This window comes from Anser brachyrhynchus (assembly GCF_964034855.1).
Source record: "Anser brachyrhynchus genome assembly, chromosome: 4".
Taxonomy (NCBI): Eukaryota; Metazoa; Chordata; class Aves; order Anseriformes; family Anatidae; genus Anser; species Anser brachyrhynchus.
This window is the reverse complement of record NC_137698.1, coordinates 28,488,827-28,515,106: the sequence shown is the minus strand read 5'-3', so window position 1 is coordinate 28,515,106 and position 26,280 is coordinate 28,488,827. Positions and strand designations below refer to the sequence as shown.

Sequence of the window (26,280 nt, the reverse complement as noted above, 5' to 3'; positions counted from 1 at the left end):
GTTGGGCTAATTGTGTTATCAAATATAAAGTTCATCTGAGGAATAATTTAACAATGAATCAGATAGGTACTTCACAGCTAGTAGAGATAATACAATATTCCTTTCCCTCCCCCACCGCGATGCATCCTGTTCACTTTAATATCAGTAGAATGAAAACCTGGGATTTGAGGATTCTGTTAATCTGTTTTTGAGTATGAATTCAGGATAATGCACAAATTGATTCTGTGGGAGATAAAGTGCCCTTCAAGTGACCCTGCTGCAGATTTTCAATCTTTCTTTCAATACTTTATGCAACCTTTAGATTAACTGCTGCTTAAATTATTGTATGTTGCCCACCAAATGCTTATAAATTAGGTCCACAGCTGTCAGTAAGTATTGCTATGAAACAAAAAACAAGGCAAAACAAATACACAAAAAGACACATTTTTATTTTCTCCATTGCAGGTCTCCTTAGAATTTGAAAATGCTCTAGTCAGCATCCACAGTGTTATGTAGTACACCTTATAATGGCATGCATACAGCTTTCTGGGTTAATATTGATCCAGCAATTACAGCTGAGGAAGGTAATTATTTAACACATTTTTGCATTCTTCCCTGTCTTGGCAGAGGAAGATGAATGTGCCAAACCTGACAATGGTGGCTGTGAGCAGCGTTGTGTAAATACTCTGGGCAGTTACCAGTGCGCCTGTGATCCTGGCTATGAACTTGGTCCCGACAAAAAGAGCTGTGAAGGTACAGTGTATTGCTATGTTATCAGGTCTCAACGCTCCCAGGCTACGGTCACTCAGATGAAACACCACACCTTTTGTGCACTCCGCCCCTAGCAATGTGAGGTCTGTGGAGCAAGCTTGGAAAAACGGGACTGCATTGGAAGCAGTGATACTGGGGCAATGTCTGTCCACAGCTGTCATCTCCATCTGAAGTCTGCTACCAATTTAACTTTCCAGGTTTTGCTGGTTGTTGACTGGAAATGATGCGAAGCAGAACTTTGTACTTTCTCAAACCACAAGTTATATTACTCATCCTCACGAAAACAAAGTCTCCATCTGTATGCAAGGAGAGACTTATCAGCAGAGCTGTGTGCTTCTGCCTCAGTGTCAGGAACTTGAATGATCCCACTGTCACTGTCTACCTTTTCTTGTGGTAGATCTTTTATTCTAGAAGGATTATTTATTTATTTATTTATTTATTTATTTATTTATTTATTTTGAAACTAGAGAACTCTTCCCTGCTCCCAGTCAGACTTTTTTTTTCTTTTTTTTTTTTTTAATGCTGGAAACAAATTCTGCATTTTAGGGGTGAGGGAAGCTTGCTCAAATAATCATCTGTAGAAATAAAAATCTGATAAATAGAAGTCTGTGTAAACATAGGATTGGACTGAGATAATCTTTTGCATTCTATACATATTTCATATCAAAGAAAGACACAAAAGCACTTGATCATTACATAGCAATTATTGTTTGATAAACACCAGTAAATTCAGGGATAGCACAATTTATTCTTATCTCAGTTCATCTGTTTGCATTTCAGTGGTGAATGGAGTTTGAAAATTGAAGCACTCTTTGTTATGGTTTTCTTCAGATATGACTCACTGGTCTCTTTTTTTCCAGTTCTCTGGCTTTCACTCATGATTTGTCACAATTTAGGGGTAGTTTTGTCTCGTTTCTTTGCACTTTTTGTTCTTTTGGTTCTGTGGTTTTTGTTTGTTTGTTTTGTGTGTGAGGTAAAGAGAGTCCTTGAATGCAGACATGCTAGACTGCAGCTCTCATTGAGCCTGTTTTTTTTTTTCTCCTCAAATTCAATATTTCTAATGAGCACACTAGAAAAACAAGTTATTTCAGAAAGTCTAGTGTATTAAGATGTGTGCATATTAGGCAATGTGTGGAAAATAATGTTAATCTAATGGGGGCTGTGAAGACAGAGATAGGACCTTTGATCATCAATCCAGATTTATGTAAGGAACTTGGCTTTGTCTGTCTGATGATCTGAGTCCAAACATTAGGGAAGATTCCCAGTCTTTTAGAAAACTTCCTTTCTTCTTCCATAAGGAGAGAATGAATACCTTCTCAGCATGCAAACAGGAAAGCAACTCTGGTAAAAGCAGAAGTCATCCTAAATAGTGCAGTGCAGTATGGGGCAAAAGCCCCGGGCTATCCCTAGAAGTGTATATGCGTTTGTTCCACATGATGTATTACTCACTGTATGTAGACACTCACTGGAAGGCTGAATTAAAATCACTACATTGGTGCAGTAAGCATTACATCCTAGTTTAGCCATTTGAGGGATTCCTTCAGCTCAGAAACTCTGCCCAGTGCTTTGCTACTGTGTTGACGTGCACAGAAAATTGCTTCATACTGGTCTAATCCAAATCTCCCCTGCTGGCAGCATATTTGAGAGTTTTAAGAGTTTTTCAGTACTTCCATGTTTCCCAACATTGTCTCAAGAAACAATGGAGTGATGCTGAAAACTGTGAAAGTGAAAACCAGCAGTTAGATGTACCCTTGCTCAAGAGTGGATCATTTTGGGGTACAACTTGTGTCATCCAAGTGCAGTCTTGAAACCTGTGCAAGGTTTATTTTGACACAGAGGTCTAAGTTCTCCCAACCAAGGTCAGATGACATTTATGTGTATACCAAGAAGTCTTCTGCGTGGGAAGCAATGTGCCCAGAGGAAGAGTGATATGCATCTGAGTTGCCCAAGTGTGCCCTGATGCAGGAACTGGAGTGTTTTCCTAGGCATGCTAGTGCAAATGTAGTTATGTGAGGCCATCGGCTAAAAGGGAATAGCCAGTTTTCAGTATGTTCAAGTAAGCACTGAGCATTAGCACAGAGCAGTTGGAAGAGGGAGGAGCTGCCAGCCATCAGCTCCTCAAAGAGATTTGTGGATGGTTTCCAATGCTGTCACAGTACTGTGACGGTACAAATGGAGCTGAATGTGACTGAGAATCCCTGTGAGTCCTATTACTTTTTTTTTTAAGATTTTTTTTTTTTTCCTCAGATGGAAAAGATTAATGTGTTTATCCTTTGCTATCTGAAGCTACATTCACACACACAGTACAGTATTGTCCTGTTGTATGGGGATGACTTATTTTCCAATATATGCCAAATAGGTATTTTCTCTGTTGTTTCAACATCCGTACTTCAGCAAAAGTAATTGTATCTGAACAGCATGTGACTGCTGTCCCAAAGAAGTGACCCTACCTATTAGGTTATTGGGAGCATGTATATGAGCTGAGACAGGTAAAGCAGATTCTGGATCAATAATCAAGAAAAGTAGCTGAGGCAACGTGAAGTGCATCTTAAGTGGCCTATCTGTCAGAGAAGGGATGATCAAGGTCCTGGGGAGGGCGGTGAGTTCAGAGGACTTGCATGGGAAAGGCTCTGAGAAAATAACCAGAGTCTCTGGAGGGAAGCGAAAAGAATGAATATGATAACGCCATGTGTAGTCCTGAAACTTATCTCTGTCCACAAACCTGCAAGCTGTTTGAGATAGGGGCTGTCTCTTTCTCTTTGTTTGCACCAAGCATGATAAAACAAGATTCTGATTAGTCTGTCTGGGCATTACAGTGGTGTAAGTATTGAGAGGACTGAATCTGCTCAGTGTGCTTCTGTTTATAGTAAAACACAGTTTCAATCCAGAAATGATGCTCTCCCTTTTCATTTTACAGCTGCTTGCGGAGGACTTCTGACAAAGCTAAATGGGACTATAACCACACCAGGGTGGCCCAAAGAATATCCTCCAAACAAAAACTGTGTGTGGCAGGTGGTTGCCCCGACGCAGTACCGAATTTCAATGAAATTTGAGTTTTTTGAGTTAGAAGGGAATGAAGTGAGTAACCGTGAACAAAGAACTGCACAATCTGTTGCACACTAAACAGTTTCATGAGTGTTCAAAAATAGATATTGTCTTATAAAACCCTTGCTTAACTGTTCTTACGCTGACAGTAACCATATATATTCTTGTTTTTGTTCTGGGACCGTTTCTGGGTTCTTTCAAAACAAACATGGAGAGAATAGCTCTCTTTTTACATATCATCTGAATGTATATGTTGTACAAGAAATTTAAAAGAAATGTTCTCTGCTGAGTCTCAGCTGACTTCTTTTTATCAACAAAGTAAAACAGAACAAATGGCTGAGGCGTATTGGAAAGAATTCAAGACAAGAAAATCTGGAGAAACCAAATCATCTTTACAGACTATGACTACAAAGAATACACATAAGGTTTGGTTAGTGATGGAGCCAGGGAGCGTTTAAATCACTTATGAGCATTTCAAGGGTGAATATTTTAAAAGGAGCATAATAGAGTAACAGTGCTGTTTGAAAAATGGCATTTTTCTCCAAATGAATCTGGATTGGGTCTTAGTATATGTACTTTGAAAAAGCTATGTAGCACAGAACACCAAACAACCGTGATGCCTCTGCCAAAGGCTCTGTTAGGAGCAGGTTATGCCCCAGCCTCCAACACTGAGCTCAACTCTCTTTCCGAGCATCTTGTCGGTGGAGCCCAGGAGCATGCAATGCCTGCTGGAGGTGGCCTCCGCTGAGCAGGGCAGCCCAGGGAGTACTTGCATCATGTCCTGTCCCAGGGGGGTTTTGTCCCCAGGTGGGTCAGAGGGGCAAGGCAGTACCAATCCTGTGGGAAGGTCTACTCCCTCTAGCTCTAACAAAGTGTGTGTGTGTGTGGGGGGGGGGGGGCTTGCAGGGTTTAATGGGTGCCTATAGGTAAGCCACAAGTTTCAACATCAGCTTTTTAGCCTCTGTTCTGCTTCATAGGCATGATTGTCATACCATTGAGTTCCTTTGCTACACTCATAAAACATTTCCTGCATTTTCTTGGTACATAAGGCAGATTTGCAAGTAAGGTACCTGAGGTATAAGGAAGTTATATCAATTATCTAAGGTCATGCAAGACACGCAACTTTTGCAGATTTGAAAAATATATACACAGATGTTTTCCAATGTCTAGAGCTTTGTTTTGACCCTCTCCAATGCTACAAAGCCTGCTTTGACTTTATAAGATTAAATAGTACTACTAAGAAAGGTACCTGTGGAAATCAAAAGAAACATATAATATCTGAGAAATTCTAATGTATTTTCTGAGTGCAGACGTAATGTCTGTCTGTATACATTTAGCAAATGTGCTACTTTTGTTACTGTTTTAGGAGCTCCATGTAGTGCTAAGTTTAAAATCTTTTCTAATATTGCAATTTTAATATTTTACATTTACATTTTACAATTTTAGTTTTACAATTAACTTTTAATTTTATTTGTATTTTGCAGTGTTGTAAGAAGGAAGTTAGACCTCTCTCAAATTACATTTCATTTTTAATCTAAACGTATAGCAGTATCAAAACTCATCACTGGTGTACTGTTGAAATTGGTGGGATTTATTAACATTGAGTTACATTTGAAAAATTGCAGGCATTAAAAATGAATTTGTCTTAAAATTCGTATAAATCAGCATGTGACAGTAACTCAAGTTTTGTATAACTTTCGTCTTTATATTGTATAAATGTGGTTTCAACAGAATTAGTCACTTTCCAACTCTGAAACATATGAAAGTAATTCCAGTAACAATAAAAATTGAGTTGTCATCTAGAATATAGTATATTAAAAAAAAAAAAAAGAAGCATTGACAACTAGTTAATATTTCATAGACAGAAATCACAGCAAAGGCCAAAACACCATTTTCCCCTCCAGCTCCCCTGACATTTCTTTTATGACTATAAATTGCAATTTATGAAATACAACTTGGATTTAATGGACAATCTAAGCTCTGTATGAATCCTCCTGGCCACTGTTTTCTCTTAAGCTATTAATTGCAGACAACTGGGACATTTTTGATTAAATGATTGATAGCTGAGCCTAAGAAGCTTAGAAGTTTTTGGGTGGAAGGCTTTATGTTGGCCAAGGGATTATGCATTGAAAGTATTACCATGAGCGTAGGCCTTGCATAAGGCTTTTTATTATGTTATTTTACTTTATTTTTAACCATTTAGTGAAAATCGTGTGTGTTAGCTCTCCAAATTATACCTATGCTACTGGTAAAGAAGAATTCACAAAGCTAATAGTGCAGATATGTATATTCATAAGTAAATGTTTATCTTAAATAAATTATGGCAAAAACTAATCTTGTAAGATTCTAAGTGAACACTTTTTTTTAAAAATTTCTGGGGTGCAAATAGTAGAATATATTTAGGTTTTAGGTATGTGGTTTATAGCACAAAGATAGCTATAAATTGTAGGGTGAATATTTCTAGATTTTAGTCTAATATTGAAATTCTTACTTTTTAGATTTAATGGACATGTTAAGAATTTAAAAATTGAAATGCTAGGCAGATTGGGGATAAAATAGATTTTTTTATATTATGAATACAATCACTATGTCTTACTAACCTTAAAATATTCTTACATAAAACCAGTGAACATCTGTAAGCATTTACAAATGTTTGCAGAGTCAGGAAAAAGCGGAACAAAATATTAATGTATTACTAAGAGGCATATTACATTTGAAGTTCTTGCATTTGTAAATAATTTCATACTTTTCTTTTGTTTAGCTTAAAAAACAAAACAAAACTCTCTGTTCCCAGGTTTGCAAATACGATTATGTGGAGATTCGTAGCGGCCTTTCTTCTGATTCTAAACTACATGGCAAATTCTGTGGTACAGAAGTGCCTGAAGTTATCACCTCACAGTACAACAACATGCGAATTGAGTTCAGATCTGACAATACTGTGTCAAAAAAAGGCTTCAAGGCACACTTCTTTTCAGGTATAGAAAATTACTCTTGTGTACCTATGAGTGCCTCTGAGCACATACTGTCTGGGTGGAGTGAACACAGTGTTTTGATATGAAAGTGAGCATCCTTTCCCTTATAATTTTCCGTGTAGATTTACCTTGGTTTCATTTATAAAAGTATGAACCATTCTTCTTTCTTAAAATACTGTTCTGAATTGTAATATCTGTATATGGTAGAAAATACATAGAATGCATATATATATATATATTTAAATAAGAGCAGAAGTAAATGAATTTTGTGGGATAAGGCCAAAAAGAGGAAATTTAATAAGTGCTCCTAAATTTCTTTTAGATCCCAAGCTCTGTTGCTATTTTTTCAAATCCCAGTTGTAACATAATATCAATTACATGCTATGTATGCTTGTGTTTTTTTATTCAGGTCTCTGAATATATTGCATTAATTATGAAATTACCACTTTGTGGTATAGCATTTGCTTAACATTATGGTTTCTTTCTTGCCAGACTTCGCACTTCTTAACGTTATGCAAAAGAATAGATTTTAAGACCTTGCCTTTGCAAAAAAATGTCTGTCTTTGGTTGAGTGTAATTTCAAAGGACAGATCAGAGCTATGACAATTTATATCATTTGAGGACATGCATTGTTGAATAAGTTTAGACATGAGTGAATCTCAAGATGTGAAGAGAGATTTGCACACCAGTGGTCTTTGCAATTACCCACTGAGACTAGGTTATAATAAACTGGCTGTGGCAGAATAACAACTGGTGTTAGAGGTGTAATTTTGCTTAGTGCTTTTCTTGTGCACACGCATGCATAGGTATGTAAAACAAAACAACTAAACAGTTTCCCCTCCCAAACTCTGGAAACCATCCAGAAGCATTTGGGATTTGTATTTTGCCCCAAGTTTTTCCATAGCAGTTAAAAATCTGAATCTGGAGGATCCTGAATGTTTTTAGCATGTAGCAAAACTAATGTATTGTCTAGTGTATTACCAGGCACCATTATTAGGGTTTGTTCTCTAAAACTCTTTAGGAAAACTGAAATGAAAATGGTATTTCAGTGGTTAGCTTTAATAACCTTGACTATGACAAAGAAATATGAATCAGTATATTGTGTGATAGAGAATGTATAAAGGATGGACAGTGAGGAAAATAACTATCAAAACAGATTAGAGATTCACAACTTCCAATGTTTTTCCATTATGACTTCTTTGATGTTTTTCTTAAGGAATGATGGAAAATTAAAAAAAGGGATTTATGAAGAAATTATTTTTCCTCTACTTTTTTGTCCTCTAAAGTATATAATCTTCTCTAACAATCATGTTTCTCTGGTCGTAGTTATTCAGATCTGTCTTTACATATAGTAGTAACTTACAGTTTTAAAATTATACTTTAGTTTAACAATGACTTGTCAAGGTTTACTCAGTATTTGTAGTTAATATGCACACAACAGAGCTTCCTCCTAGAAACACACAACTAGTCATTTCATGTAGGCCTAGGAGCGTCAGCAGGAATTGTCACATATTACAACTTCTTACAAGAACATATATTGACATGTTCCACTTCAAAAAGTAGCCAGTAAGTAAGTTGGTTATGTACTTTCAGTATCTGTAAAGCTATGGCAGATAAGATTGGCAATAATTGTTCTGTAATTTGTAAGAATTGTAGTTCAGAAATTATGGCTTGTGGACTTGTTGAACATGTACACATTTAAGTTCAGTTAAATTTTGGTTCTCCTTAAAGTGATACTTCATTTTCACTGATTTTTTTTTATATATATATTTGTGATTGTTTAAATAATCTATTAATATTATGAATGTGGCTTAGGAAGAGCTCAGGTCAATGCTATATCTTTAGGAAAGGCTGGACTGTATTTCATGCAATTCAAAGCACCAGGTTATAATCCTTCAGTATCATTATTTCGTTTGTCTCTTTCATTTCTGAATGAATTATTATTATTATTAGGTGAAAAAAGATTTTTTCCTTGTAAATTGAAAAAGCTATGTTATAAATGACTCCATCGATCATCAGAATAAATTCATTAGCTGAGGCTGTTTTTTAATGGTGTTTTTTATGTTTTTAATGAATAGAAATGAAAGGTGTTTAGAAATAGAAAGGTGTTTTTTAATGAAGAGAAATGTGTTATATGTCCTGAGTACAGAACGTATTTAATCCTCTTCAAAGAAACATAGCTTGATATAAGTAGTTTTTGAGTTTGTAATTATATAAATCTACTGAATGCTTCATAATGAATTTTTGCTATAATGTCTAATCTTATTGCATGAGTTCAGACATTCTTTATTTTTTTCTCGATTTTGTGGTTGTTATTGTTTCTAGAAGATTCTATTATTCTGTGTTACTTGGCTTACCACATTTGACAATATTTCCTGATCAAAACAGAAACTTTGTAATGCTTGAGAAAAATCAAACTTTGAACTCAAACATGAGGCTTACATCTCAGAATAATTAGTTGGACACAACACTCATGACTGTCAGAAAGTGTTATAATTTTCTTATTCCTGAATTCCTTAATACGAACATAATATGCTATTGATCCATCAATTAAGCATGGACTTGAGACTTCACCTCATGTGTTTTGACTTTTGTGGGTTGATAGATGATCACTGTTCAGCTGATGATGCTTTTTATTTCTTGCCTTTTTATAAACTTATCTTCAGAACACAATTTCAGAATTATATCTGCGAAGAAATAGTTAATATTAGTTCTTGGTGTACAGGATACTTTCTGGAAGGCATTTAACAATTTTATCAATTAAATCACAATAGAAGGATTTGTAAGTATTTAGTTATAACAAAGCCTTGGGAAAAAAAAATCAATGATGAGTAGAACTGTGCATTTTGCAGTCTATTCACCAGTAAAAGGCATCTGCAAAAGTCAGCAGGAGGGAGGTAGATAAGTCAAATTAATATGAAAGTTAAGGACTGTACTGTGTTCCTCAAGTAGAGCCAAGGAACTTTTTTTTTTTTTTTGGAGATCTTTTAGTGGTGAATTCTTCAGCCCTGGCTATAATTGAGAAAGTATGGCCCAGCTCCAGCTCAGATGACAGAAAGCAGTTTTGGGGTGATTGAAAACCAATGTGATAAACTGTGAAAGCAAACATTGACATAGGGCAACACATGACCTGCTCTAGGAAGCTATTTATGTTGATATAAGAAGACATGTAATCATGTTTTTGGCTGTTAAATGGTGTTAACAACCAGTCAGGTGCTATTGGAAAGTGAGAAAAACTTTTTTTAATATTCTGTAAAATTTACATTCGATGGGACAGTTCTGAAGAAAGCTCAGCTGAGAGCCATTATCTATCTAATTGCCAGGAAGAATGTTACATGTTTATAATCCAGTTTCTTGGGTGTAGAGGAGAAACTAGGGAGTCATGCTATATTCATTTTTTAATGCTTTTGCTAAAAATTTTTGGAATTGGATATTAGGCTTCTAACTAACAGCTTCCAGAAGTGAGGTGTGGTGTCCCCCTCTCCCCCCTTCTCTTCTGTCCTTCTCTCTCTCTCTCTCTCTCTCCCTCTCTCTCTTTCCCCCCTGTTATGCTTTTGTTGGAAGTCAGTGATTTATTTATCTATTTAACCCATAAGAATAGGGGAGTGTACAATAACTCTGTAAATTTACTCTAGGAAGGAAAAAAAGATATTAAAAAAATGTTCTGTGATGTTTCTGAGAAGCTAGCTTAATCATTTCTTTAAATTACTTTCTTTAGTGGTATATTTAATACCCTGTTATAATGTCATTAATTGCCTCCATTTATAATGAATTTTAGTTGTGTGATTTAAATACGTGATTCTTTGCATGATCATTCAAAACAGGTGTGGTATTTAAAATAATATAAAAATGAAGTTTGGTACATTTTTTCTTGGGTATCAATTCATTAAGAAGTTAAAAAGAGAAACCTAGGATGTTTCTAGCCTTGAGCAGATCTGTTTTGGAGCACAAACTCATCTCTGGTGCCATCCTGGTACATTTTTTTCCACAGACAAGAAAGCTGCCTGCAAAGAGAAAATTTTTGTTTTTGAATCATGCAAGGACTTGGTACAGGTCCCTTCAGGCCGAGTACGTATTATTCACAGACTGGTGGCCTCTGAGGGTCTCAGAGGTACGACCATTTGTCCTCTGAATGATTTAAATCTAACATTTTGTTAAGAATGGATCTTTCCATGTTCTGGGTACTGAAATGAAAAAAAGAAAGAAAGTATCCATTCAAAACTGGGAGACTCATTTCCATCTGTCAGCCTAACAAATGGCTTTGTTTTTACATGGCAAAACATTTGTTCCTATAACTAATACAGACTAATTGTTTTTTTCATGAATTTTTAAAACTGGGCAATCAATTTGACAGAATGTCTGTTCCAAATTATGAAGTGTGAGGAAGGCTTGTTCAACAGTTGCATCCTTGATTAACCATCTACAAATAATTATTGTAGTTCAGATATGTCCCAAAGCTTCTCTAGTCTACCTTCTGTCCATTGTTTTATAGTGATTTCATCTCTGAAGAGGTCCAACATGGGACTGTTTGTTTATGTACCTGTCTCTTAAGAGATTATTTTACAGAATGCATACTTAATGTTAAAATACTTTTCCCTATTTCATGCTTTGGTGGAAGGTGAAAATAGAGAGGGCTTTTATTCAGACTTTGCATGCATACTCTGTACTTGAAGTTGAACTTGAATGCATTTTGAGCTTGCCTTCCATTTATTATGTTATTTTGGTAGAAAACTAAACTTATGCTTAGGGGGGGAAATACTGAAGCATTTTCTTCCTATTACGTGTAATTTCTCATTTGCTTTTTACTATTCTTCATTTGTAACGTGGAATTAATTTATGATAGTGTTTGCTTTTGCAAAGATGAAAAATATTTTGTTTGAAATTGAATGAATTTACTACCTCAGTTTGAAACCTGCATTGCAAGGTGCATAAAGGTGCATATTTTTGTGCCTTTATGCTTCTTTCATCATCAAAATGACAACTAATATAAGCCTTTGGATGTTTGATTCTGGGAGCTACGTATGTTTTTCTGCTGTTACTTAACCTTCAAATTCTGTTCACATCTGCAGAAAGCTTCCAAGACTTTTTGGTGCAAACAGATTTGAGATTTACAGGATTAAAATGCAGTAGAAACTTGGGTTTGACTTGCAGGATTGTTCTACATCATTGTCATCTATTACAAGGAGAAATTGATTTTTCCTGAAACACCTGCAAGTCAATGAGTCAAGTGTTGCATACATTTTAGCAGATAAAGCTGATGTGTACGCAATTTTAATGCAGACTTTCTTTGTTGTGTTACTGAATATAAGCAACTATAAAGGGAGGGAGTAAAATACATTAGTAAGACAACAAAAAGAGTCTTAAATTATCCATAGTGGTTTGTAATCTATAGAAATTCTTACTGTGCCTGCTAAGTCTGAACATCGCATGTTACCTTGTTCAAAGATAATACTGCTGCTTTCCAAGGCACATGAGGCTGAAGGGGCTGCATGCTCTACATTCCAGCTCTGCAACTACTGGGCCTCTGGGATGACCATAGTTCCTTTCCTCTTTTTCCTCTTCTCTTTTGCGTGTTGAGATGGTGTTTGTAAGATAATGTGTATACTTGGGTGTGTTTGTGTGTATATATGTATATACACAAATGTAATAATACATGTATATATTTTTATACATCAGGTTTTGTGTGTGCGTATGTATATATATGTATACAAATATATATAACCATACACACACACACACATGTGGGTGTATGTATGTGTGTGTGTATATATATATATGGACATCTCAGTAGCAGTATGCCTCTCTTAATGGACTGGCCAATGACAACAGCTGACATAGAAGGGTGGCAGCTGAGGCCTCTTCCTTGACTGACAGCCTGTTAATCTAGTTTGGCTTTTTTCCATGCAATGAATTTGTAGCTGTTTAATGCAGGTCATATTTCCTCCCCTACCTTCTGTTTTTACTTCTAACACACTAAAAGCTCTTTTAAGGGATTATATATTAATAAACAGAACTGCATGCTATATTGTAGATCTCCTTGAAATAATTAATACCAGTTTCTTTTGTATGTTTTTCAATGAAATGTTTTCCTTTTCAAGATGTTCTCTAATGTCCAGATTTATTAAAAGTAAAGCACACTGCCAGTCTGCTGGAAAGAAAAATCATCTTATTCAGAAAGTTTATGTTTAGTCACTCTTTTCTTACATCTTTAATGTGCAGAACTTGAAACCTTGCTTGGCCTCTGTGTGCCTTTCAAGATACTACAGTTAAGTTGTGGAATTTGCATAAAGCTGTAATACTTTGTGTTGTCCATAAATTGCACTCCCATTGTTCACCAAAATAAATAGCGGTTGATATATTTATGAAATCTTTACCAGCTAGACCACTTGAAGGAGTAAATTCTGTTAACTGTCTTACCTCCTTTGATTTAGCTTGTTCGTTTTACTAGTGTTCCCCTCCCCTGAGAGCTATCCCCCACTTCTTAGAAAGATGAGGCAGGATATTTGTGCCATGGTGCAGGCCGAGCAATGAGTGGATAGAAGTTAGGTACCAAAAAAATGAGAAGGACTGTGCCTTAATTTATCCTTTTCTGGTCTCAACCACTGTGCTAAACTTTTTTGTCTTTGGTAAAAAACACTACTGGTGTCTGTAATGCTCACCCATCCTTGTTGTGTATTTCTTAGACAAGGATGAGTGTTCAAAGGACAATGGTGGCTGCCAGCATGAGTGCATCAACACAGTAGGAAGCTATGTTTGCCAGTGCCGAAACGGATTTGTGCTACATGAAAACAAGCATGACTGCAAGGAGGGTAAGTAGTATGGTATTTGGACAGTAGATGATACAACTCTTTCAGAAAGATCTTTGCAGATATTTCTTTTCCAAGGAAAAGAAAGGAAAGAATGGGATCATGCAGTCATAGGCATTTAGATTTAATTGCTCCCTTGCCCCTCTTCCCTCATTCCCTCCATCCGTAGCTCTTGTGTGTGGCTGAGTTTGAGGTTCCATGGAAACATGGTTTAAAAAACTTGGAGGTATTGGCCACTCAGCTTAAACAGGGAGTGCTGCTTTTAGTAGTGCTGTGAAGTGTAGAGTATTTAGAGCTGTGACAGAATATTTATCTAATGAAGTACATAACAGAGGGGCAAGAGTTTTTGGAGAGAAGCCTGGTAAAGTTGTGATTTGCTCCCATTAGTGGCTGAACCCCAAAGTAGTGGTGAAACAGTAGCTGTCTTCATAAAACTCCTTTCAGGGTTTATTTTAGGGGACATATTCAGACAATCCAAATTTCAGTCAAGTCTCTATGCATCTTTCTTTCCATTTACTGTCTAAAGGCGTAGCAACCTCAGAAAACAGTAGGCTTGGGGACTTAAGTAAAATTTAGATTATCTGCAAATGAACTGTACATGTGCAATATCATAGGAGCTACTGTAATTTCTCAAGGCTGTATTCTAGCATGGATCTAATTTGCTACTGAACATGTTTCCTTTGTGAATCGCTTGCATTATGCCTGGTGTTGGGATGATACTTGCCTCCTCTAAAAGATTCTTGCCAAATAATTCTCTGATGTTTATAAAGCAAATTGATGTTGTTAAAAAATGAAAGACAAAAGGGGATGAAGCAGGTTTTTTTGCTTGCCTTCTCTAAGTTTTAGGTTTTTCATTTATTGAGAGAGGCACTTCTGGAAACAGTTATGATTTGAATGACTAAGCTGTTCTTGGTACATACTTACAATTCAGTCTTTGCTGTTTTCTGGTTGTATATATTTCCCTAGAAACTGTGGTTTAGAAATCAAAATGATTGCTGTGTAGCAGTAGCATGAAAATTAGTGAGAAGAGAGAAAAATAAATTGTTCAAGAAATACCATTTGAAGTTGGATTGGCAAGATTTCTCATGTGGATTCTCATACTTATATGCAAGCAGAATGGGGGGGGGGTTAGCAGAATAATTATATTTCAATACTTTGTTTATGTTTATTTATTTACTTATTAAAAAAGTAATCCATTGTAAACAACAATATATGTTTCACGAATCAAAGCATGCTGGGTTAATTGCCATAAAGGGGAGAAAAATAATCCTGCACACCAAGAAGGTGCTTAGCTGCCTTCCTACTAATCCTTTCCATTCAGTGGGTCCCCTGGCAAGCAAGAGTACTTCTCTGGCTACCTCTGAATATAGACCCCCAGACTAACTGATGCTATTACTGTTGGCATAGCTGAGTGTGAACAGAAGATCCACAGTCCCAATGGCATCATCACGAGTCCCAACTGGCCCGACAAATATCCCAGCAGAAAGGAGTGCACCTGGGAAATCAGTGCCACCCCTGGGCAGAGAGTCAAATTGGTGAGTTTCTACCTACCCTTCCTTTTGCTCATTTCTTCCACCAAACCTGCTTCTTAAATGACTGCACTCAATGATTTGAAACTGTTACTCATCTTTACTATCCAATTTGCAGCCAAAGGTAAGCTGTTTTAAAAAAAAAATGCTGACTCCTGTCCATTCCTGGCAAACTGGGGCTGCTCAGTGTCACAGAGCTGTGAGTAAAACTTTGTGATGATTGCACTCTGCAAAGCAAAGGGCAGGAGGAATCCTTTTCTTCTATGAGACTTTAGTATATCAATGTTGCAATTCATAAAATTTGCACAAAGTTTTGAAGATTACGGTAGAAGACATTTACAGAAACTCCAATATATACAATAAGCAATATTAGAAGTTATGAACAGTCCCCTCCACACACCTTTTGCATTTCTATTCTTCACTTTTTGAAGAGGAAAAAAAGACCCAAAACCCAAGAATCTGAACTTCTCGTTTAAAGGTGGCTTCAAATTTTAACACAGGTAGAAGAGCAACTTAAGTAGAGTTATGTGATCTTTGTGTCTAGCTGGCTGAAGACAGTTCTGATGGCTGAAGACAGGCTAGCAGAGCTCAGGGAGCTCTGCAGACCTGCTGAAGTTATGTAACATCTTTACAAAGCCAAAGACATGGACCTGTCCAGGAGGCTTCTCTGCTGTGAGCTCAGCAGTGTTTCTTGGTACTTGGGGGAGAGCTGCATGACTGTCTCTGCAATACCTATGGCAGATGGCTCCTTGGTTCAGTGGTGAAGGAATTCCTCCCATCGTTCTATATCTTTCACTGATCTGAAAAAAGGGGGCTAGGTTTCTAAAGAAATGATGTTTAGAATCCATGCACAGAACCTTCCTTACAGGTGTTAAAACAATAAACAAATGTGCTACAATAATACCTGTAGAGGAAAACAACAACAACAACAAAAAACAACAACAAAAAACACTGATATTTGCACAGGTATGCAGAGTCTTTGTCCTGAAGAACTTAGCAATGTGAACATGCTAGATTTGCAAATGAAAATAAGAATTGCAGTACACACAAAAATGCCACAAAAATGAAAATGGAAGTCGACTCTCTTCATAACAAAAGATAACTTAACAAATGTTTTGGAGCAAATAAACTTAAGAGATACGTCTCTACTTCAGAAGGGTAGAAGCAATAACCTAGTTTGATATGGGGATGAAAGGGATATTGCCGTCTCATAACTCCTGACCTTAGACACAGCCATAACCTCTGTTACTGGTGCTGATGTGAGATCATTTGTTGATTCCAGTTCTTCAGAAGTAAAATGGTCAATGTATCCATACAGAGGGGGGGTGAGGGAATGAGTGGTATGTGTGATCTGCCCATTTAGGGGTGAAAAACAGGTTTTTGATTGAGAAGGCCTTCCGTACTGCCAATTAACAGTATTTCACCCTGGCTGCATATAACAAAGCCAGCCAGACATCTGCATAGGCATGTTACTATAAAAGCTTTTTCGGTGCTTTTAACCTCAGCAGGCAGAATTCCAGCATTTATATTTCTTTATTGAAATATCACATGGATCTATTCTAAAAGTTATTTTTTTAATTGTATTTTGCCAATGAAATTGGAAAAAATAGACTTTTCCTAGATAATTTTTTTTAAGAATATCTCCATGATTTAGAGCCTGAAATACACTTTTCTGTGAAACCAGTGGGTTCTGTCTACTAAATGCTGTATGTATTAATATCTTTAAAATCTGTCTAGTGCAGCAAAATGCCATATTATTAATACCAAGCAATACTTCCACTATAGATAAATATTTTTTCTTGGACTTCCACACTGTATTTAAGTTTACTCCTCATGGTTTGCTTAGCCAAATTAAACAAGAAGAGAATTGATTTCTTTATATTAACAAACTACATGAATTGTTAGGCTGTGCTTCATTTTCTGAGGGATGTGGGATGTGTGTGTACAGAAACTAATCTTTTCTTGTGATTGCTCTCACTCTGATAATCACTGAAGCCTCTTCCTGAGAGGGGTAAAGTTAAGCATTTGGTGTAAATAAGAAGCCTATGAAAAAAATGAATATGCACTTCAGAATTTTTACATGAAATGTGAAGATAAAGACAGCCTTGAAAATGTATGTACTAGGGAGAGATTTTCATAAGTTAATCAGCCGGATGTTTATAAGAGACAGACTTAAGTATCCCATTCAGGCAGCTATCCATAAGTGCCACCAACATATCTAGTCAGTAAAGTGCTATAGATAGGCTGGCTGTTCAGAAGCTGTACGTAACACTTCTGAATACTATTCCCCCTAACAAGACAATCAGAGTGGTAACTGTAGTGATGGAGGGGTAGGTACTCAAAAGTATTTGTCCCAGGAAAGGCCAAGTGTGATTTAATTATTACTACCAACTTCATTAAGTTATTTTTGAACACTGTTGACACTAAATAGTAGAGAGAAAGTTATCACCAACTCTTCAGTTATGTTCAACTTCAAGTTGTGTTAGTTCTTGCCTTACCAAGCCTGTTCACAGCCTGTTGCTAGGAGCTGACCACTTTAAAAAGAATAAGAAAAAAAGGAGATTGTCTCTGAATGTTTGAAAATATTAGTTACTTTGATCTTTTTAAAGACCTAATATTAAGATTTGCCTTTCCTTTAAAATAACATTTCTTTGATTCTATTTATAATTTCTAGCCTCAATTGCTAGACTGTCAGTGGATTTAGGATTTTATTCTGTTCTTTGTGGGACCCAATATAACGTACTGTCTACCTACAGGTTTAAGAATCTCAGTGATGATTCAAATATTAAAAAGAATAGTTGTGTTCATGGTGAGAGGCACTTCCTAGAGAACAATCTTTTGTGCTAATGAGAAACGGACAAAATTTGTAATTTTCCTTTTAAAGGAAAATTGGATGACATCTATCACTGCTGTTGACTCCAAATTGACTAACTCAATTCTGTATTTGACTTACTCTCTCTCTCTCTGTCTCTCTCTCTCTCTGTCTCTCTCTCTCTCTGTCTCTCTCTCTCTCTGTCTCTCTCTCTCTCTGTCTCTCTCTCTCTCTGTCTCTCTCTCTCTCTGTCTCTCTCTCTCTCTGTCTCTCTCTCTCTCTGTCTCTCTCTCTCTCTGTCTCTCTCTCTCTCTGTCTCTCTCTTTTTTTTTTTAATCCATGGGATTTTATTTAGGTATAAATGACAATATATATTTTTCATCATAAAAATAGGATGGCTGACAACAATTTGAGAGCAACAGGAGGAACTGCTGTACAGCTGGTTTTACTGCCCCTGCAGTTTTTTCCCTTAATAGAAAACACCAAGTTTCCTGTGAAGTGAACCTATGCCACTGTATCTTTCAATTCTCACTCCCTACTTTTCACAAACTGAAAATTGTATTCTGAATACAGAGTGATTGCTTGATCAGGCGATTCCAAAATATCGGAAGTCAGGCAAGCGGGGCATAAGGCCGGCCTGGCTGACCAGGGATCTTCTACTGGAGCTAAGGCAAAAAAAGAAAGTGTACAGCTGCTGGAAGGAGGGTCAGGCAACGATGAAGGAATATAGGGATGCTGTTTGTGTTTGTAGGGAGAAAATTCGTGTGGCCAAAGCCCAACTAGAATTGAAGCTGGCCATGTCTGTGGGAGACAATAAAAAAGGTTTTTTTAGATATGTGAACAGAAAAAGGAGAACCAAAGAAAACATGGGTCCACTACTAGATGGGGAGGGTCTCCTCACAGACAATGACATAGGCAAAGCAGAGACGTTTAATGCCTTCTTCGCCTCTGTCTTCAACGCTGATGATGGGCTTCGGGACCCAGGGTACCCTGAGCTGGAGGACCATGACGGTGGGAATGACAAACTCCCAACCGACCCTGAACGTGTGCAGGATTTGCTTCTCCACCTGGATCCATACAAGTCCATTGGTCCGGATGGGATTCATCCCAGGGTGCTTAAAGAGCTGGCAGACGTCATTGCGGGACCTCTCTCAATTATTTTTCAACGATCTTGGGAATCTGGTGAGGTCCCATTGGACTGGAAGCTGGTAAATGTTGTGCCTATTTTCAAGAAGGGTAAGAAAGAAGACCCTAGCAATTACAGGCCTGTCAATCTCATGTCAGTGCCTGGTAAAATTATGGAGAGGATGATCCTTGAAGTTATTGAAGCACACCTGGGGGACAATGCAGTCATTGGTCCCAGCCAACATGGGTTCATGAGGGGTAGGTCCTGCCTAACAAATTTGATTTCCTTTTATGATAAGATCACCCATCTAGTCGATCAAGGGAAACCAGCTGATGCGATCTTTTTGGACTTCAGCAAAGCTTTTGACACGGTTTCCCATAGGATCCTACTGGACAAAATGTCCAGCATACAGCTAAGCAAAACCTTCATACGATGGGTGAGCAATTGGCTGATGGGCAGGGCTCAAAGGGTTGTGGTAAATGGGGCCACATCTGGCTGGTGGATGGTCACTAGTGGGGTCCCTCAAGGCTCCATTTTAGGGCCAGTCCTCTTCAATGTTTTTATAAATGAGGATGATTATTGATTTATAAATTGGATGTAGGACTAGAGGGTGTTCTGAGCAAATTTGCCGACGACACCAAACTTGGAGGAGTTGTGGACTCGGATGAGGGTGGAAAGGCCTTGCAGAGGGATCTGGACAGATTGGGGAGCTGGGTGATCACCAACCACATGAAATTTAACAAAAGCAAGTGCCGGGTCCTGCACCTGGGACAGGGCAACCCTGGCTATACGTACAGACTGGGCGATGAGACGCTGGAGAGCAGCCCTGCAGAGAGGGATCTGGGGGTTGTGGTTGACAGCAAGTTGAATATGAGCCAGCAGTGTGCCCTAGCAGCCAGGAGGGCCAATTGTATCCTGGGGTGCATCAAGCATGGCATTGCTAGTCGGTCGAGGGAAGGGATTGTCCCGCTCTACTCTGCGCTGGTGCGGCCTCACCTCGAGTACTGTGTGCAGTTCTGGGCACCACAGTACAAAAAGGACGTAAAACTGTTGGAGAGTGTCCAGAGGAGGGCGACAAAGATGGTGAAGGGCCTAGAGGGTAAGACGTATGAGGAATGGCTGAGGTCACTGGGCCTGTTCAGTCTGGAGAAGAGGAGGCTGAGGGGGGACCTCATCGCAGTCTACAACTTCCTCGCGAGAGGGAGTGGAGAGGCAGGTGACCTATTCTCTGTTATCACCAGTGACAGGACCTGTGGGAACGGTGTGAAGCTGAGGCAGGGGAAATTTAGGCTGGACATCAGGAAGAGGTTCTTCACCGAAAGAGTGGTTGCACACTGGAACAGGCTCCCCAGTGAAGCAGTCACTGCACCAAGCCCGTCTGAATTTAAGAAGAGATTGGACTCTGCACTTAGTCACATGGTCTAAACTTTTGGGCAGACCTGTGCGGTGCCAGGAGTTGGACTTGATGATCCTTATGGGTCCCTTCCAACTTGGGATATTCTATGATTCTATGAATATTTTGGTTTTCTGGGCAAAAGACTTTATATTTTAGCTGTTGATATTTCCATTATTTTGGCTGTGAATATAAATTACCATCACATTTTACATTTGCTGAATTCCACAAGAGACTCTGTAGGTCAGATTTCCTTTGTTGTACCATGTAGAATGAATAATTTTACGCATTCAATATATGCATAATATTTGTTCAGTAACTGACAGTTCAGTTTTATTCTTTTAAATATTGCTTCTTAATCCTTTAGTGTTTTGTGTTTATTCTTCTTTTTATAAATAGCTATATAACTACTTATGAGAGCATTTTTACTTGGTGTTTTTATGATATTTTGAATTCCACCTTGAATTGTATGTTATTTGTGAAAATTCACAAACGTGTATGTATAATGCATATGTATAATGCATTCTCAGTGTTCACAGGAGAGGAAAGTACCAACTTTTTGATCTTTAGGGCTCAGGTTCAGATATAGCCCTGGTCAAAAAGCCACATCTGAAATCTCTTAGTTGTTGTCTTGAAATAAATTTGTTGATAACAGTCCAGTCTTGGAAGACACTCTTCCATATTTGAAAAGCAAGTATTAGTCATATCTGCTTTAGCAATTTCTATAGGGTGTGACATGTGCCTTTGGGAAATGCCTTTGGTTGGAGACTCTGAGTCTGAGAAATCTAAATGCCATAAGTTTTTAAAAGTAGGTTGCTCAGGCTCTGCTCCAAAGGACACTTAATGTATATTTTTAATAGAACTGAATTTGTCCTTACAAGCTTCCGTAAGCACTGATAGAGACTGTGAGAATCCCCAGGTGCTCAGAAACTGAAATAAATGCTTTGAAGTGTAGAAGAAACACATCACAGATTTGAGATGAAGTAGTTTGTGATCATTGTGTTCAGAACATTACAGCAATTTGAATCTTCTAGGGAGAGGTGAGGAGGGTGAAAGAGTCTGCTAAAGTGTTTTTTATTTTTAATAAACATAGTCAAAATCATTTTGCTATTTTTCATAGTAATTTCACTAGCAAAAATATGATGTTAGCGTGAAGGATGCAGCATGAAATATTATTAGTGTTGTAACAATAAAAATAGCATCTCCGAATAATAGATTAGAAAATATAATTATCACATATAACAAGTCATGTGGAAAGGTCATTCTCAAAGGCTTTAGCTGTGGAGGGAGGTTTAAAAAAAAAAGCATTATGATTCACAGATGTTTCAAGGCCTCTGCTGTCTGAGGAACCAATAGATTTCCTGCTTTTTGCTTTGTTTCAAATGTTCTGTGAAATTTGGAATAATACTATAAAGGGCACGCATTCAAAAGAAGGCCACGGTATTCTAGATTTAATATTCTGTTACAGATACTCATTGACTCTAAAGATTCCCTTTTATATGAAGGGAAATTGGCAGTTTTAATCATTATTCCACTATCTCAAAAGTGGTATGTGATTCAAACCTACAGAGTTGTGGGAGCAGTAATGCTAAATCTGTCATCTTTACATCTACGTTGTATTCTGAAACATGCTAACAGTACAGATGTACGTTATAGATACAGTACTACATTGCCTCATTTTCTTTTTCTTTTTATTTTTTTTCCCAGACCTTCAATGAATTTGAGATAGAACAACATCAAGAATGTGCCTATGATCACTTGGAAGTTTTTGATGGTGAAAGTGAAAAATCACCAATTCTGGGACGCTTATGTGGCAATAAGATACCAGATCCTCTTATTGCTACTGGAAATAAAATGTTTATTCGCTTTATTTCTGATGCATCAGTTCAAAGAAAGGGCTTTCAAGCAACGCACTCTACAGGTCAGAAAATCAGGATGTGGATTACTAATAATTTCCCCTTCATTCTTTAGTAGAAGATATTCATGCATTTACTTTTTACTGACAGGATGATTTAATAGATAACACAATGTTACAACTAAATCTAATGAAACCTTAAGAACACTTGGAAAAGTCAGAGAATGCAAAAAACATTCTCTAATATTGTAGTCATTTCTTTATCTCTTTGCTTCTGACTTTCTCTTTTTCTCTTTCTCCTTCTTGCTTTGTCTTTTTTTTTTCTTAATAATTTTATAGGAAAATGATTAAAAGATTTTGAAACAAAATCTGATAAAAAGATGATGTTGGCATAGACAGTCTAAGAAATATTTCCTAGGTTTCATTAGTTTGTAAAAGTTTCAATAGCTTTTCATTGTATTTTAAATGGCAATACTTCACTGGGACATGAGATGCGCCGCTATTACTTTCCTCTTCTAACTTAAACAAAAGTTTGGGTTTTGTATAAACAGCTATTACTTTCCTGTAGGGCTAAAAAGGAAAGACAAGCCAAGGAACAGTAAGAAAAACAATACTGAAAACTTTCTTAAGACCATAAGAATATAATCTCTTAGAAATTTGGCATTTAGTTTTGTTGTTTTGCAGAAATTGAGAATAGTGTTTTGCAATTGCATTAATAGACGAGGACGTTTTCAGTGTGTGCTTTATTTCCCAGACGTTGTTTGGCTTACAGTGGCCCCTAGTGCTGAATCTCTGAACTTCCATTGCTTGCTGTAAGACGAGTTTTTTTGTGTGTTGTTTCGTTTTTCTTCACTTTTTCTTCCTCAATATCTGTCTTTACTTTCAACAGTTCATTTTCTTTCATCCAGTATTTGGAAATGGATATTAATGCAGAAAATATTTATAAGTACCTTTTCTAGTACATAAGGTTTTCTGACAGGTAGCAGTCATTAATGGAAGATGAGAATCAAGGTGACTAGACACGGTTCATACCATTTGATATTATTCATCAAGTCGATGTGTAATGCTCAGCTAATCATACATCAGTTTTAACACTTATTTTTTTTCTGCTTTGTTGAGAACAATTTTAAAACTGTGTAAATTTAATTTCCCTTTTAATTTTCCTGGAAAAGCAGTAAGCAACAGTATATGAACTGTTTTTTTCTTCATGATCTGGGCCTGGAAAGTGAAAAGCTTAACCACCTATCAGTCAATTTATGCTTTTCTTGTTTAAGATTCTGTTTTACAAACATGTCATTATTTGCCTTCCCCACCTCAGTAAACACTTACCTTAGGCAGAAAATTAGATATAAATAGTAATAATTACTCATGTTAAATTATGATAAGGTAAATAATAAAAGGTCAAAAGTCTTGTTAGAAACAGGTGTTATGAAACTACCATTGAAAAGTGCTGAATTTTATATGCCTTATCTGCAAAAACTTTTTGAGCAAGCGTAATAGTGCTTTTCTGAGAAAGCCTGGAGAATAAAATCTGCCCAGTTTTTAAGTTGTAAAAATTATTAAGTTTGCCTCCTTAAGCTAGAATATTTATTTCACTAGACTGTTTTTGCATGAAATTTTCACTAAGTTGAACAGCACATCACCTGCATCTGCTTTGAAGTACCATTGAATGAGAGACAACTCAGAATTTGTAGCCTTGAGACCAAAACAGTTGTTCCATAGGAATTTTACCTCTGTGCTTTGGACTCATGCCCAATGAATAGATACCCAACAAGAGTTTAAACGGTGCATTGTATTTTATTATTATTATTATTTTCTAGCAGATAATAATAGAAACATGATAAGACTATAGCAAGTGATAAACATTCAAAAAAACAGATTGGATAGAAAGACTTCCCGAACTTCCCCAGGTGGAGCAAAGAAATAAGGAAGAAATTCTTTATAAGGAAGAAATTCTTTACTCTGAGGGGGTGGTGAAGCCCTGGCACAGGTTTCCCAGAGAAGCTGTGGATGCCACACCCCTGGAATTGTTTAAGGCTGGGTTGGATGGGGCTTTGGGCAACTTGGTCTAGTGGGTGGCATCCCTGCCAATGGCAGGGGGGTTGGAACTGGGTGGCCTTTAAGGTCCCTTCCAACTGAAACCATTCTGTGATTCTGTGAAAGGGAATTGCCATTTTCTGCAGCTGCTAGTATGGCTATGCATTTTCTTTAAGGACATGTCACAGTTCACTATATATTTTTTTCTTTAGTACAAAAATAATAATAAAACGGTCATAAAGTAAATGAAATTAAAAAATCATTTTTTTTTCCTTTAAAAGGAAAAAAAGAATCAGTTAATTAGAATAGCAATGAGAAATAAATGCTTGAAGGATCTCATTTGTCCAACAGCTTGATAGACACAGTAAAGTTCTTTATTATTTAATTTATAAACTCTTTAAATAGTTATAAACAAGCTCTAAAGCAACATACACATTTTATGCCTGTGTAGAAGCAGAGATTTATAATCTGTTTTTGGCATAGGGCAAGGTTCTCAGTTTAGAACTTGCCACAAGAGACTTTCTCTGGCAGTGACAGCTTTCTCCCAGCCAGGACCTTTTGCGGAGAAAGACCTGTCCATGTCCATGAACTACAAAACAAGCTGGCAAGGTTAGCTGTAGTGTTTAGTATTGAACTGGTTCTCCAGGCACAGCATAAAGATTAAATTTGACACTCTTTTGTAACATGGAACTCTTACATGTGCTCCTGTTGATCGCTTACTGCATGTGCTAGAGCTGATACCCTTCTCACCCCCACCACTTGTTAATGATGTCATCAACCCATGTCAAAAAGCTGACACCACTTAGAGCACTTGCCTTGCTCTCAAATGACTACCTGAAGGAGGTTCCACCTCTTGAACCACTTTCCTTATACCTTTGGCATTCCCTTTTTTCTTTTACTTGAAAATTATGAAATATGCTCAAGTCTTAAAATTTATTTATTAATATACATATATACATATATATTTAGAGGAAACATGGAATGGTGGATCTGTCTTCATACTGGGTAGTATTCCACTCTACACATTGTTTGATTGATCTGTTTGTAGAGTAAAAATGTGCTCTGAATAAGGTAGGGCAGCTATGGAAAGAAAATTTTAATTTGCACTGAATAAGCTTCTTAGTTCTCTTTTCCACCCCAACTTTTCAGAGTGTGGTGGTCGACTGAAAGCTGAAACCAAGGCCAAAGATCTGTACTCTCATGCTCAGTTTGGCGATAACAACTATCCAGTTCAGGCGGACTGCGACTGGCTCCTGGTGGCAGAGCATGGCTATCGAGTTGAGTTAATGTTTCAGACTTTTGAGGTTGAAGAAGAGGCAGACTGTGGTTATGATTACATGGAGCTATTTGATGGTCATGATAAGTCAGCAATGAGACTTGGTCGATTTTGTGGATCTGGGGTAAGTAACCAGGTACTAAAGTTTTTTTTTTCTTTTTTTTTTTTTCTCATTGCAATTAAAAATAGAAAGAAAGAAGGGGCAGAGGAAAGAAAGAAGAGATGAGGTTAGCTTACTACACCTTATGATAAAGATACCAGATTTTCTACCCCATTTTTTAAAAAGAATTTTACAGGCTTGTACTAAAATGCACCTACGGCATATGAAAACTTTCCCTTGAAATACTTCCAACAATAGTTGATAGTTATTGATCAAAGTATTGTAATGCTATGTTAAGTTTTAGGTAGCTGGCAGTGGAGTGCTTTTCAGTGCCCCCGAAAAAGTTAGCAGTTTTTTCCTATAGAGAGAAATGCATTGGTATTGAAAATTATCACATTCAAATTCTGTCAATATGAATGAAGAAGCCACATTTTATGGGAAAGGGGCACCTGGGAAATATTTATAATGCACTCGTCTATTGCTTAAATCTGATTTTAGGAAAAAAATGCTCTTAACTATGTTATTAATATGAGCCTTAAGAGAGCTCTGTCATTACAAATGCATCTCTGACATGGTTTA

At 37.1% G+C, this 26,280-nt stretch overlaps 1 protein-coding gene across 15 annotated transcripts in view; it reads left to right on the top strand.

The window, feature by feature from the left end:
- Positions 1 to 26,280, top strand: part of TLL1 (tolloid like 1) — a 160,973-nt gene that overhangs the window by 123,679 nt on the left and 11,014 nt on the right. For 14 of the 15 annotated variants that reach the window (XM_080591748.1, XM_080591737.1, XM_080591735.1 and 11 more), the window contains 7 exons: positions 607 to 732; positions 3,668 to 3,828; positions 6,590 to 6,770; positions 13,451 to 13,576; positions 14,981 to 15,108; positions 22,141 to 22,354; positions 25,475 to 25,725. In XM_080591748.1, coding sequence (XP_080447874.1) covers positions 607 to 732; positions 3,668 to 3,828; positions 6,590 to 6,770; positions 13,451 to 13,576; positions 14,981 to 15,108; positions 22,141 to 22,354; positions 25,475 to 25,725 — 1,187 coding nt within the window. Of the gene's footprint in view, positions 1 to 606; positions 733 to 3,667; positions 3,829 to 6,589; positions 6,771 to 10,758; positions 10,879 to 13,450; positions 13,577 to 14,980; positions 15,109 to 22,140; positions 22,355 to 25,474; positions 25,726 to 26,280 lie in introns of all 15 variants that reach the window. The other variant, XM_080591741.1, reaches the window with a different exon arrangement.